General features: G+C 34.3%; 1 protein-coding gene across 1 annotated transcript in view; it reads left to right on the top strand.

Moving 5' to 3' along the window:
* Window positions 1-1,361: 1,361 nt before the first annotated feature.
* LOC140039983 (protogenin B-like) overlaps window positions 1,362-14,502 on the top strand; it is a 42,143-nt gene continuing 29,002 nt past the window's right edge. Inside the window, exons 1-4 of the mRNA XM_072085579.1 lie at window positions 1,362-1,602; window positions 3,159-3,485; window positions 9,130-9,295; window positions 10,282-10,553. Coding sequence (XP_071941680.1) covers window positions 1,539-1,602; window positions 3,159-3,485; window positions 9,130-9,295; window positions 10,282-10,553 — 829 coding nt within the window. The 5' untranslated portion in view covers window positions 1,362-1,538. The remainder of the gene's footprint in view (window positions 1,603-3,158; window positions 3,486-9,129; window positions 9,296-10,281; window positions 10,554-14,502) is intronic.

Here is a 14,502-nt window from a genome sequence, read left to right as displayed (position 1 = left end):
ATAAGCGACTGTATTTTGTAGAAACTATTAATCTACATCACCATCAGTGGTAAACTAATTTACTGTAGTTATCAAGTTATTAATTTGGGTAATGTTGTTAATCTGAATTAAAACATCATGTAATACCTGGCATAAAAATACTGTATAGTATAAGACTGTGCTAACAACATCAATGGAATCCAGTCATGTTCATTTAGTATAAGACTGTGCTAACAACATCAATGGAATCCAGTCATGTTCATTTAGTATAAGACTGTGCTAACAACATCAATGGAATCCAGTCATGTTCATTTAGTAACTAACAGTAATAACAACATACCATCTCAATAAGCAAACATTATAATGTAATTTAAACCATAAAATAGTGTATTAAGCAGTTTGATTAAAGCTAACAGAATCCATGTTAGGATTATGTCTCAGTGATATTATGTCAGTGGTCTTGTTTCTAAACTAATTAATAGTTGTTAAGTTAATAATAAGAGATAATAATTGGTTATTAAGAATGATTATTGGAGAGATTATATACATCATTAAACTACCATCAATTTATCAAATGTTGTTTTAAGAGACTCTTTATTTCTGTATTTAAAAACAAAACCAAATCAAAGAGACAAAAATAACGATGATATTGGAACCGAAGAGACTAATTATGTATTTGTTTCACCAAGAGGTTATTATGCGGCTCTCAACAAAAACATGACACACACATTAAAACTCTATAAAACTTATTAAAATGACTAAAAAGGAAGTAGGGTACGCATGTCAAAAACCATGGAGTAAAAACACATGCATTTGGAAACCTGCCTGCCTCCTATTGTTTCCCCGACATCTAGGAGAGCAAGACAGGACTTGCACTTCCTGTATAAATGTCTTACTTCTAAGTTTGATTGTGATCTTGTTTCGTTGTTTTATTTTAATGTTCCTGTTCGTAATCTTCGTAGTAAACCCTTTCTTCATGTTAAATTTTCTTGTGTCAATGTTTGTAAAAATGGTATTTTCTGTATACTCTCGTCATTGTACAATTCTTGTATTTAAAAAAATAATTCTTTAGATATTTTTAACTGTAATTTTTCTCAATTTAAATGTATTATTAATGAAATTATTTAAATTTTCTTTTTCATTTGTATATATTTATATTGGCTCATATTTTATAGTTTAGCTTTTATTTTCAACCTGTTATTGGTGTTGTACCCTGTTGGTTTGATATAAAGAATAAATGAAAATGGAAATGCGTTTTCTATTTCCTCTTATATTGTAGGAGAAGTACAAAAATTAGTGTGCTGGGTCATTTTTGTATACTGCGCCCTCAAGTTGGTTGGGTATCATTTTGTGTGTAAATCAATCGCAGCTGGGCCAGAGGGTGGATATCCACTACATTTAAGTGCTATATTTAGAGGTCAGTGTCGTGTGGTCTGAGAGGGGCCTTGAACTGACGATTTTGGTGAGAAAACAAATTTGATTATGAACCTAACTGGACACCGTCGTTATAGATTTGGCCATTGTATTTCCAGTTTGTGTTGGGTGATGACCGTTTGCCCATGGCGTCGATGGACGCATTTTGGTCGTGTTTGATCTTCGTGATCATTTTCGTTTTACTCTCAGGTGAGCATTATTATATTATTCCTTGTGATGTTGGTAAATTGACCAAATAATCCTCTTTTACCTAGGCCTGGCTGAGACATGATAGATCGCGAGAAATTTAGAGCAGTGAAGTGTTCGCTTGAAAGTTATACTGTTATCAATTGAATATTTTCCCAAGAGAAGGCTGAAAAGTTGAATGTTATCATTTACTTTATTTATGTGATAATACTTTTTAATATAAATAACGTGTTTTCATTTTGTATGAACTGTAAAATATTGTGGCGATTGACATGATTAGGCTATTGTTAATATGACACATAACACATGCATCGCGTAGTGTCATGTTATGATGGTCGTTCGTTGTGATGGAATTCCCTTATGTGTTTATACATTTGATTGTTTTGTGGAATGGTTAGAGGTTTTTTTTTGGTTATTTATTTTATGCTAAGATAATATGTTGTGGAGGGTAATAATTCAAATTTGGGAAAATGTTATTTATTAATAATTTATTGTTTTATTTGAAATTTATGGTGAAAACTTAAAGACCCCTCCCTGCAATTTTGGACGTTTTTTGGAAAATAATACATATATATCACTTTAAAAACATTAAACCATGTCATTCCTTGTCTTAAATGTACGTTTTATGGTAAATTATGATAAAAAGTGAGAAACAATGCACTACCTAAGTAGCTCGCGGCAATCGACCTCTCGTGGACGGTCTTAGGCCTAGCCTAGCTAGGCTTAGTTTTGTAGGCCTAGCTGGTAAACATCGATAACGTACGAACATCGTACGCTAGCTATATACCTAGCCTGACGTTGTATAGTTGCTGCATTAATTGTCTTTCTATTTTTGCCAGACTCCGTTGATACAAATTGGGGAAAACCCGGTATTTTCGCTGAAAAGTTAGGAGTCTTCCATTTGTTTTGGCTTCACGGTCGATCGAAAAGTGGGCGAATTACAGGTGAAAAACAAAAATATCAATCCGCGCGCAATGCATTTTGGGATTTATAGCGGGCCGCTATAATTATTAGAATCGATTTATTTTTCACATTTTTAACCGTTTAAAGACGAAAAAAGTTATCGCAATAGGACCATATAGTATTATTTTTACATTAAATATAGTTTGTGATCTTAAATTAGATCTAAAAAACGTAGGGAATGGGGCTTTAAGTGACGTTTTAAATTACCAAATTTATAATAGGCTTACTCACTAGGACTACCCTACAGCATAATTAGGGCCCATATTTTGAATTATTAAGGAATTGATACTATATTGAAGTACTATAAGTGACCAAATTATTATTCAGGGACCACATTTTTAATGGACCATTTATATGTGGCATCGGTTTATTTTATATATACTTTTTTTCTTTATATTTATAATAATGTTGACACAAATTTTTTCTTGAGCTATGGAAAATGTTGTACTCTGTATTATTACTTCCGAAATAAAAGATGAAATGAAAAAAAATATTCCTGAACAGCAATTATTTTTAACATTTATAGCTCCATGTTTTTTCTAATAATAGATTTTATAAATTAAATAAAAAAAAAATAATTTTCCTAATTGTTTCAGGACATACAAATTCTCAGGAATTAGGATTTATCCAAGATCCTCAGGATGTGATAATAACTAAATCGTTCGCTTTCCGCTGGGATTGCATTCCGCAACCAGACTTATCTGGCGCCATCGGGAAAGTTACATGGAAAAAAGATGGACAAACTATGGAGTTAAGTAACCGCCATCAAATTCTAAGTAATGGATCTTTATATTTCTCATATGTACGTGGGAAAAAATCTGGTGTAACTGATGAGGGACAATATCAGTGTTGTGTTGATAAAAATATCACAAGTGGAATTATTGGGACTGAATGCAGCAAAAAAGCATATTTGACCATTGCTGGTAAGTACGTCTTTATGTCCAACTTATATTCATTTATGATGAGAGAAGATACAAAGGCCACTACGGTATATAAATGCGGTATATTATTATTATATTAAATTATACAATTGCAAAATATATAAAAAAATTTAAAACAACAAAAACATAAATTATTTGCGAAAAAAAATTCCTTTTATGTTGCTTAACTAGATTCATATTGTGTACAGTAGTTTAAGTTAGTAAACACTGGACAATGCATTCTCATGTCCATCTTGCTTAGTCATGTAGTAGTAAACACTGGACAATGCATTCTCATGTCCATCTTACGTAGTTTAAGTTAGTAAACACTGGACAATGCATTCTCATGTCCATCTTACGTAGTTTAAGTTAGTAAACACTGGACAATGCATTCTCATGTCCATCTTGCTTACTGTAGTTATGTAGTAGTAAACACTGGACAATGCATTCTCATGTCCATCTTACGTAGTTTAAGTTAGTAAACACTGGACAATGCATTCTCATGTCCATCTTACGTAGTTTAAGTTAGTAAACACTGGACAATGCATTCTCATGTCCATCTTACGTACAGTAGTTTAAGTTAGTAAACACTGGACAATGCATTCTCATGTCCATCTTACGTAGTTATGTAGTAGTAAACACTGGACAATGATTGCATGACAGATGGTCTGGATTTAATGACCGTCATTACAAAGCTTTTAATTATGTATTTTGATATGCTGTACAATTCACAATAATCAAATACTATGGTAACCTGGCATTCTACACTCTACAAGCTACTGTAGTGATCTCTATAGTCTATGAGTACAGTTAACATTTATTAATACTTGCACAATGTTCAACAATATTGCAGTGAGCTCCTGTTTCACAGGACTGTATCTCTACATATGACAATATTTGCCCAATATCATAGGAAACTTCCATAATACAGCATCTCATACAGTATGTATCACATGTGGTGCCTGTGTCCTGTACTGTAAGGTTACTGTAGGTTAAAGGTTAGATATGGTCTATGATACTGTACTAAAGGGTAGTTCAGAATGAGCAACCACACACTGGACATCTCTCCGACAAACCTATACCTTCATTTCAGAATATCTCAAGAAACAAGTAATAGAGAAAGTGTTTATTTTTTAAATTATAACTAGCTTGTATTTTAATAGTAGGGAAATAAACATTTATGAGTTATAATTTAAAAAAAAATAATAATAAAAACTGTATACTGTAATTGTACTTCATTTAATTAGAATGTTTTACTTTTTTATATGACCTCTATATTTGTGTATTAAGCACTTTACTCAGATATGAATGATTTAAACTTATTTATTCTGAAATGTACTATTTTTTGATAGATTTGTGTTAATTGTAGTTTATATGTTTCAATGACCTTTGGGTAAAATGAGTGTTGACAAAGTGCGAGGCAGCGAGGCAAGCGCGGCATGCCAAATATTTGTGCGAGGCATCATTTTATCATTTCCAAAAGTGCGAGGCATGCGAGGCATATAGTTTACAATTTCAAAAAGGTGCGAGGCATATCTTAACGTGCTATTATGCTATATTATAGGCCTAATAATCAATCGATACAAGTGTATCTAAATAGATTCGTGTATACACTCATCATGTTGTTTATTTTATTTTACTCACGTGTCTCTCGAACATAGCAGAGTGAAAATAATATTTTGTCACACCCCTGCGCCTAGATCCGGTAGACCCGAGAGATGGAAAATCCCTCTTTACTATTTAGCAGGTAGCGGAATGATTCAGCCCTCAGCTCAGAGGATTGTGGTGCATTCCCCTCCTATATGTAGCACGTGGTTTCAGCAGCAACGCACAGACTTCTCTCTGAGCGGCGTGCCAAAGACATTTTTTGACATTCCATTCTCTAGGAACAACACGTGTACCTCTCTCGCAAATAAAGTGAACAGCGATTGCCAGGACAAGTTCAATAACTGGCGGTGAATAAAAGGTAACTGATATGCCGATCCAATAACATGCCGCAAAGAAAAAAATTGCAACAGAATTCTGGAGCGCGTGTGAAAAAAGACTTGTAATACTAGGCCTAAAATTAAACTTTAGCTAATATGCTTAGCCCTAACCTAGATAAGAGGCCTATGTAGAAAATAATCTAATCAATTTTGATAAAATAATAATTGGTGTAATATTTAATAATGATACACTATTCCTGTTTTAGTAAGCTAGGTATATTACGAACGATTTTTATTTATTGTTGTCCATGTACGTACTAATAAACCTGGCGCTAGTTTCCTTCGCTTGTATTTTTACTCCAAATTTGATAAATAACTAACTTTATCGTGTATATACCACACCTTAGAAGTATACCTCATGAGTACTTTAATGAAAGAATCACATAAAAAGTAACAAATAAATCCTTAAATTAATGATTTTACAGTCGTGTTTCTCGCACACTGTTCGCGAATTTCACTTATTCAATGTTCAATATTTTTGTTTCTATGGAGCGCCAAAAGAGCAACGATAATAGAGGACTAAAACTCAGTGGAATGCGTCAATTTCTCATGCATTTATTGGTGAAAAACACGTTTTATTTCAATATATTTGTTAATTTGTCAATAAAAATGTTGTAATATGTTACTGCTGATACTGTTTTCAAAGAATAATAATCGATCCTAAATCAACATCACTACCTAGTCTAGACCTAGGACATCCTACTAAGGATATTATGATGAATTTTTCTATTTTAAACCGTGTACATTATCAACAGTAACATTTTTCCTTACTGACAGTGACAAAATCTATTGAAATTGTACTTGATTTTCACCAAATAATGCGTTAAATATAAATGGATTCCACAGAGTTTTTAGCCCTCTAATTAATTTTGCTCTTTTGGCGTTCCATAGAAACCAAAATATTGAACATTGAGTGTGCGAAATGCGAGAAAAACAACGTCTGTAAAATCACCAATTTAATGGATTTATTGTTACTTTTATGTGATTTTTCTTCATTAAAGTAGGCCTACTAATTCTAATAAGCTGTGGTATTCAGGATAAAGTTGGTTAAAATACAAGGCAGGTGCAAAAGGAAACTAGCCTAGCGGGCCTAGGCCTAGGCCTAGGCTACTTCAATTTCGGTGATTTCCTGCCTTGCAATTTTGAGAAATGATAAAATGATGCCTCGCATTTTTTGATGATGGTAAAACGATGCCTCGCATAAATTTCTGACTTGCCTCGCATGCCTTCCCTGCCTCGCGTGCCTCGCTGCCTCGCACTTTGTTACTACCCGGGTAAAATAGGATATTGAATTTCATTGATATCATGAACTGTAAAATTAATATCTGTATTACTGTGTAGTGGGCCCTTAACATACAGTACTTAGGCTTACTGTATTTTTTATGATGACATGAAAAATTTTAAATCAATGAGAAAATTGAATTGGTAGAATTTCTTCAATTTTAATCGGATGTGTGTGTACGGCGCCATTACCTTGTTATAGAAGCAAGCAGTGAACTGCATCATGAACCCAACAACAGGCTTGTGGTGGGTACAACAACAATTACATTTCTAAGAAATGCCTGCTCATTGTAGGCCTACAGTACTGTACATAAAGAAAGAAAGATTTTGATTGAGGTGATGACAGATTATTTATTGAATGATATTAACAGTATGCTATGGCTATACAGTACATTATTTTTGTTTGTAAAAAAATGTTGAAATTCAAGTGTGTCTCATTTCAGATATACAGTAAGATGTAAAATATGTCTAATTTATAGTATTTAGAGACAGAGCTTTAAATTTTAAGCCTTATTTACAGCTTGGTTCTCACTTGCAACGCAATATTGTAGGAGCATTGCAACGCAATTGAGTTGACCAATCGCAAGCGACAGTTCAGATGGCCATTGAGCTGGATTGGTCAGATTACTTGAATACACTATTTACAGCATTTACTAAAATAGATTTTAATTAACTAGATGACCTTATTATAGTTAATCCAGTGTTAAATACAATTTTTGTTTACTTTTGTATCGTATTTCCTTTGTACTTGTAATCTAACCATGTACAGTAATGTAAATACGGTAATGTACAAGTTTGTAAGTATTGTTTTATTAGCAATGCAGCATCATTGGGTCAGTTCATCATTGGCACTGGCAGCATGCCAATATTCTATGTCGCTTCCTTTGCTCTGATTGGTTTAAATCTGATACTTAATTGTCATTTTACAAGAGAAAAATTCAAGCATCCCTGTGGATGAATTACAAAGTGTTTGTGGTTTAAAATTCCTTTTACTTATCAGAATAATAATGATTGTAGGTCAGAATTGATTGTTGATTATCTGGACTTATTTGTACATACTGTACAACTGTGGATGAGTGACCCGTAGTGCGGTAGTCATTATGTAAAAAACAGATTAAACTTAAATGATAGTTTCATTTGTGATGCTGCACATTAATGGTAACATATAAAATATGCCAATTTCATTTATTTAAACACAGTATTATTCACGAAAATAAAAATGATAACAAATTTATTTATAAAATGTTTTAATGAATTGAAAATAAGATAATTTAATGATTTTTTAAGTATTATTGTAAATTGTAATGCAAGCAAATTCAATTGTTACGGCCTACGGTAATTCAATCTTTTTTGTGATGATGGTTTTGCCTTTTTAATGTCCAAACCAATTGTTTGTCAATTAAACCAAACATTGTTACCTACTGTAAGCTCAATCATACCATATACTGTAGATATTAATTACTGTACAGTAGTTCACTATAATACAGTACAGTATCTCTATGGTCATACAGTAAACCTTGTATAGTAGTTCACTATAATACAGTACAGTATCTCTATGGTCATACAGTAAACCTTGTACAGTAGTTCACTATAATACAGTACAGTATCTCTATGGTCATACAGTAAACCTTGGTCAAACCTCTAATCCACTATCATGGCATATTGCCAAACCATCACTGTGCTTGCATTTATTGTAATATGCAAATTAGGTCCTTGGCATTTTGGCTCCACTCCATTGGCACTGGTGTGGCTGTTATTGACCCCGTTGCCTTAGGTGGCTGATAGTACAGCTCTTCTAGTAATCGCTATTACCCCCTCAGGTAACGTTTCATTGGGTAATATTAATAAAGCAGAAATTCTTCTTGGTCAGTTTGGTCAGAAACCATTTAACAAATCTATTTTGTATTATACAATGTTATCAAGGAAAAAAAAGTACCTGTATTATATAATTATGCTTTTAAGATGCAATACAGTGTTGATGCAATGATTAGCTTTCTGATGCAAATTGTTCATGCTTACAAATTATATAATTAGTTTTGACCACAAATTAAAATCCTTCTTTTTTTTTTACTTATTTAAAAATTATTTTACTTTATTTTAAAGAGAAAAATATTTTAAGTTAATGCAGAGTACTTTTTTCAGTATTTTATTTATTTTATTTCAACAATATTTTGCAAGGGTCGAGTCCATCCAGCCAAAGCTGATCATTAGGGACCCTCACAAAAATACAATATGACGAGGCATAAACATGTAACAATAACATTAAAAAATTAAATTAAATAGAATTTATAAAGATTAGCAAAATAATATACAGTAATGTATCATTAATAAATTTTGTTATTTTTAATGTTAATTGCCATATTTTCCTTTGTTTTTTTTAGCTAAGCCCATTTTTACAAGCCTGCCAGAGCCAGTAATCACAAGGCTAGGAGGGGTCGCCAGGTTTTTCTGCGGAATTGATGCAGCGCCGCCAGCAACTGTCAAATGGCATCATGGGAAAAATGCTATTGGAGAAGATGAAGGCAGCGGGGATGGAGTTGGATCAAAGTTAGTTTCAAAGCAATACTGTCTGATTTTTAAATAATAATAAAGAGTCAATTTTGTTTTGAATGGTCTTATGTTTAATGTGGCACGTTTGATAGTGTAAACCGGTCTTATTGGGGTACAGTACTACAAGCGGTTCAATAACTACCTACTGTAGCTCTCCTAAGCCCCTTTCACACTGAGCTTTAAGAAAATTGTTGTATACTGTACTGTATGTCATCTGACTCGCAAAAAAAAGCCAACATAAAATTCGTTTTTGATGGGATTGTTGGAAAATGTTGATTACTGTACTGTTTTCATATTCAATCCATGACGGAATTATAAAAACACTGATTTTGTTTACTTTGAAGTATATACAACAACCCTTGGGGTAAAATAAAGTGACCTTGAGTTTAGCTCAGTTCAAAGGGTATTTTGCAATATATCTAACTCTACCATGTCATAATTTATGAATATTTATCAGTTAGTACTTTAAAACAAGAATTATCTGCCAATAAAGCTGATAAGAGTATTGGTATAATTCTACCTTCATATTTAAAAAAGTAAATTTGTCTTAATTTAAAATATTAATAAACAATGTCATGATTTGTTGTTTAATGATACTACTAGCACCTTCCAATTTAAATTTATTTTGTCAAAATACTTGAATCTACATTATTTTCCACGATTATATAATAATGTTTTTATTAGTTATATTACATTGTGAGTTAGTATGGACAGATACTGAATCTCTGTCAATCTTAATATTAACATCCTAAAAAGTACAAACAAATTAATTCTGTTCAATAAAAGTAGAACTATAGTATTTGTATATTAAAATCTTAAATTTGAATTTGTAAAAAAAAACTATTACCTATGATATTAGTCAATTTTGTGCCTAGCTTACCTTTAATTTGAATACAAAAAAATTGATACAATATGATAATAATAATTGTAATTTTGCTCATTTACGATGAGAAAATTAATTTGTTTAACGTAATAAATTACAGATTTACAGTTCTTCCTGGGGGCGCACTACAAATTGTTGATGTCACCGAACAGGAAACAGGAGAATATCGATGTGTCGTTCAAAACATTGCCGGTAAAAGACAAAGCCAACCAGTAATGTTGTTGCTCAATTCAACATTACGCCAACCCACAGATGTTGTATTTATTAAGTCTCCTGATGCTATTGTTCGTAAACGTCATACAAATGTGGTGATGGAATGCTTTGTAGATTTGCCCGAGTCTTGTACTGTAGCGTGGATACATCGCAAGCAAGGTAAGTTCCATCATCATTTTCCATTAATCTTGGTTCTCACTTGGAGACAATGCAACGGCCCAACGTGTATTGTACCCAAGTGTGTTGACCAATCACATCAAATTACGATGATGGGCTTAATAGGTTTTTGTGTTGCATCCAAGTGGTTAATATAAGAACCTAGAAGTCTAATGTGCATGTTTTTGCATGTTACAAAGAAAGTTTTTAAAGAGAAATCGACTGAAGTGGGATGAGAGTATGTAGTACCATATACCAATACAGCCAGCAAAACATTTAATGCACTGAACGTACCAAACAATTTGAAAATGCACTCTGATGACTTTGCAGGGAAAAACTGGACATTTTGAGCTACCCTGAAGAGTGTCTGGTTTTGAAACATTTTGGGCATTAGTCTGGTTTTGGGATCTCTTGTGTCACCCTAGAGGGTACTGTAGTCTGGTTTGTGGACTTTTTTTGCCCAACCCAGAGGGTACAGCAGTTTTGTTTTCGAAGAATTGACAATTTAATGTTTTCTACAGTACTAGTACTTTTAAACAATTTACAGTATTAACTAGATTAGCTGAGAGAGTGTATTGTTCAATAACTTGCACACTATCAAGTAAACAAGTCAATGATATTTTATTGAAATAATGAAGGCTATTGTAGTTAATTTGATTCCGGTTGATTTCATTCTCACTCTATTATTTCTCAAAAGTACAAAAGTTAAATACATAGATGACAAATTTCGTTTTTGTAAAAGCACAAGTTAACGGAGTACTTACTCGAACGTTTCGATCTCTATCAGAGATCCTTCTCAACTGACTGCGGAGTGTTAATGCAGCTTGGTCATTCTTGACGTCATCTGTTGATGACGTTGTACGCCTCCGGTTGTAGGTTGGAGGTTGTGCGGGGCTTGGCCAGGTGATGTGTCTATCAAATCATTGGAAAACCGAAAAAGAAAAAAGAACAAAGGACACGAACCACAGAAGGAAAAGATCAAGATGCGAGGTAGCATAGGAATCCCCTATGTAAAAGGAATGGCAGAAAGAATACGACGCACTCTCTCCTATCACAATGTCGGAACCTATTTCCTACCCCAAAATAAAATCAAGAATAGCCTCGTCCACCCAAAAGATAAAATCGAGAAGATGGATACATGTGGAGTAATCTACGAAGTCACCTGCCGCAACTGTCCACAAGTTTACATTGGGGAAACAGGGAGGGCATTACAAACACGAATTAATGATCACAAAAAAGATGTTACAACAAACACGGGGGGAGTAATGACTAGGGCCTCCAGAACATCCACATCTTCGATCATACACAAATCTGCCATTACAGAACATGTCATAAAACACAATCATGTACCGAACTGGGAGGCTACCATCTTAACCAAAGAGCCTAAACGCAAAGACAGACAGATTAGAGAATCATTACATATAAGGAGAAATAAAGAGAAGACCATGAACCGGGACACTGGAGCCCACGAACTCTCGCATTTGTACAATGATTTGATAGACACATCACCTGGCCAAGCCCCGCACAACCTCCAACCTACAACCGGAGGCGTACAACGTCATCAACAGATGACGTCAAGAATGACCAAGCTGCATTAACACTCCGCAGTCAGTTGAGAAGGATCTCTGATAGAGATCGAAACGTTCGAGTAAGTACTCCGTTAACTTGTGCTTTTACAAAAACGAAATTTGTCATCTATACAAAATCGAAGCTAAATGAAATTCTTTCAAGATTAAATACATAGGTTCAAAAATAAAATTTAGGCTTAGAATTCACCATAGCAACCAACAGCAATTTGACATGATTATACAACCAACCACAATGATCACCAAAGTAGAAACTGGTTTAGTAAATGATTAAAAATTAAGCTGCAACATAATAAAATCTCAAAACCAGTTTTCAATAAAACTATTGAATAAATGAAAATAAAAAACCGTTCTTTTTAATCTTTTAGAAACAGGCCCTACTTTGCTGACTTGACTTTGTACTAGTAAATAAATAGTCTTTGTACACACATTAAATTCTGCTTTTTTTATGGACAATAAAACAAATCACTAAGATCTAGCAATGGAAATATTTATTTTGGGATATTGTAGGATTGTCAAAATATTGATTTATATTTTGTTGATACAGATTTTCCATAGCATTAATGATTTATCACCTTCAGCTGTTTATGTAGGTACTGTAATGCAATTTGGGACATGGCACTTTTATATGACACTTTTTATCTAAGGAAGTGTGCAACATTATACTGTAACACACCCTTATTGATGCTTGTATTATTACGTACTCACTTTAGTATAAAGATAATTATTGTACTGTATTAGAAAGCTCATCAAAGTTTCAACAAAGAACCTTTGTATAATTTAACTTTGATAGAGAGAAGAGAGTGTACACATAGGTAAAATTAATTTTAGCACTATTTGGGAGGTCATGTGATAAAACCATTATCTGTTGACCTTTGCCTATTGCATTTTATATCATCAGAGAAGAATCATGTCAATCATGAAAATAAAAGATTATTAGTGTGATGTTCTTGTGATGTGGTAAACTAGTAAATATGGTGTACAGTCAAATATTTAATTAGTTAATGTTTACATGCTTTTTTCTGAGTTACATTGCGGTCTATCACAGTTACATTGCGGTCTATCACAGTTACATTGCGGTCTATCACAGTTACATTGCGGTCTATCACAGTTACATTGCGGTCTATCACAGTTACATTGCGGTCTATCACAGTTACATTGCGGTCTATCACAGTTACATTGCGGTCTATCACAGTTACATTGCGGTCTATCACAGTTACATTGCGGTCTATCACAGTTGCATTGCGGTCTATCACAGTTACATTGCGGTCTATCACAGTTGCATTGCGGTCTATCACAGTTACATTGCGGTCTATCACAGTTACATTGCGGTCTATCACAGTTACATTGCGGTCTATCACAGTTACATTGCGGTCTATCACAGTTACATTGCGGTCTATCACAGTTACATTGCGGTCTATCACAGTTACATTGCGGTCTATCACAGTTGCATTGCGGTCTATCACAGTTGCATTGCGGTCTATCACAGTTACATTGCGGTCTATCACAGTTACATTGCGGTCTATCACAGTTACATTGCGGTCTATCACAGTTACATTGCGGTCTATCACAGTTACATTGCGGTCTATCACAGTTACATTGCGGTCTATCACAGTTACATTGCGGTCTATCACAGTTGCATTGCGGTCTATCACAGTTGCATTGCGGTCTATCACAGTTGCATTGCGGTCTATCACAGTTGCATTGCGGTCTATCACAGTTACATTGCGGTCTATCACAGTTGCATTGCGGTCTATCACAGTTGCATTGCGGTCTATCACAGTTGCATTGCGGTCTATCACAGTTGCATTGCGGTCTATCACAGTTGCATTGCGGTCTATCACAGTTGCATTGCGATCTATCACAGTTGCATTGCGGTCTCACAGTTGCATTGCGGTCTATCACAGTTGCATTGCGGTCTATCACAGTTGCATTGCGGTCTATCACAGTTGCATTGCGGTCTATCACAGTTACATTGCGGTCTATCACAGTTGCATTGCGGTCTATCACAGTTGCATTGCGGTCTATCACAGTTGCATTGCGGTCTATCACAGTTGCATTGCGGTCTATCACAGTTGCATTGCGGTCTATCACAGTTGCATTGCGGTCTATCACAGTTGCATTGCGATCTATCACAGTTGCATTGCGGTCTCACAGTTGCATTGCGGTCTATCACAGTTGCATTGCGGTCTATCACAGTTGCATTGCGGTCTATCACAGTTGCATTGCGGTCTATCACAGTTGCATTGCGGTCTGTCACAGTTGCATTGCGGTCTGTCACAGTTGCATTGCGGTCTATCACAGTTACATTGCGGTCTATCACAGTTGCATTGCGGTCTATCACAGTTGCATTGCGGTCTGTCACA

The sequence above is a fragment of the Antedon mediterranea genome, chromosome 2 (genome assembly GCF_964355755.1).
Source record: "Antedon mediterranea chromosome 2, ecAntMedi1.1, whole genome shotgun sequence".
Classification (NCBI taxonomy): Eukaryota; Metazoa; Echinodermata; class Crinoidea; order Comatulida; family Antedonidae; genus Antedon; species Antedon mediterranea.
Note: the sequence above shows the minus strand (reverse complement) of the source record. Positions and strands in the feature narration are given on the sequence as shown.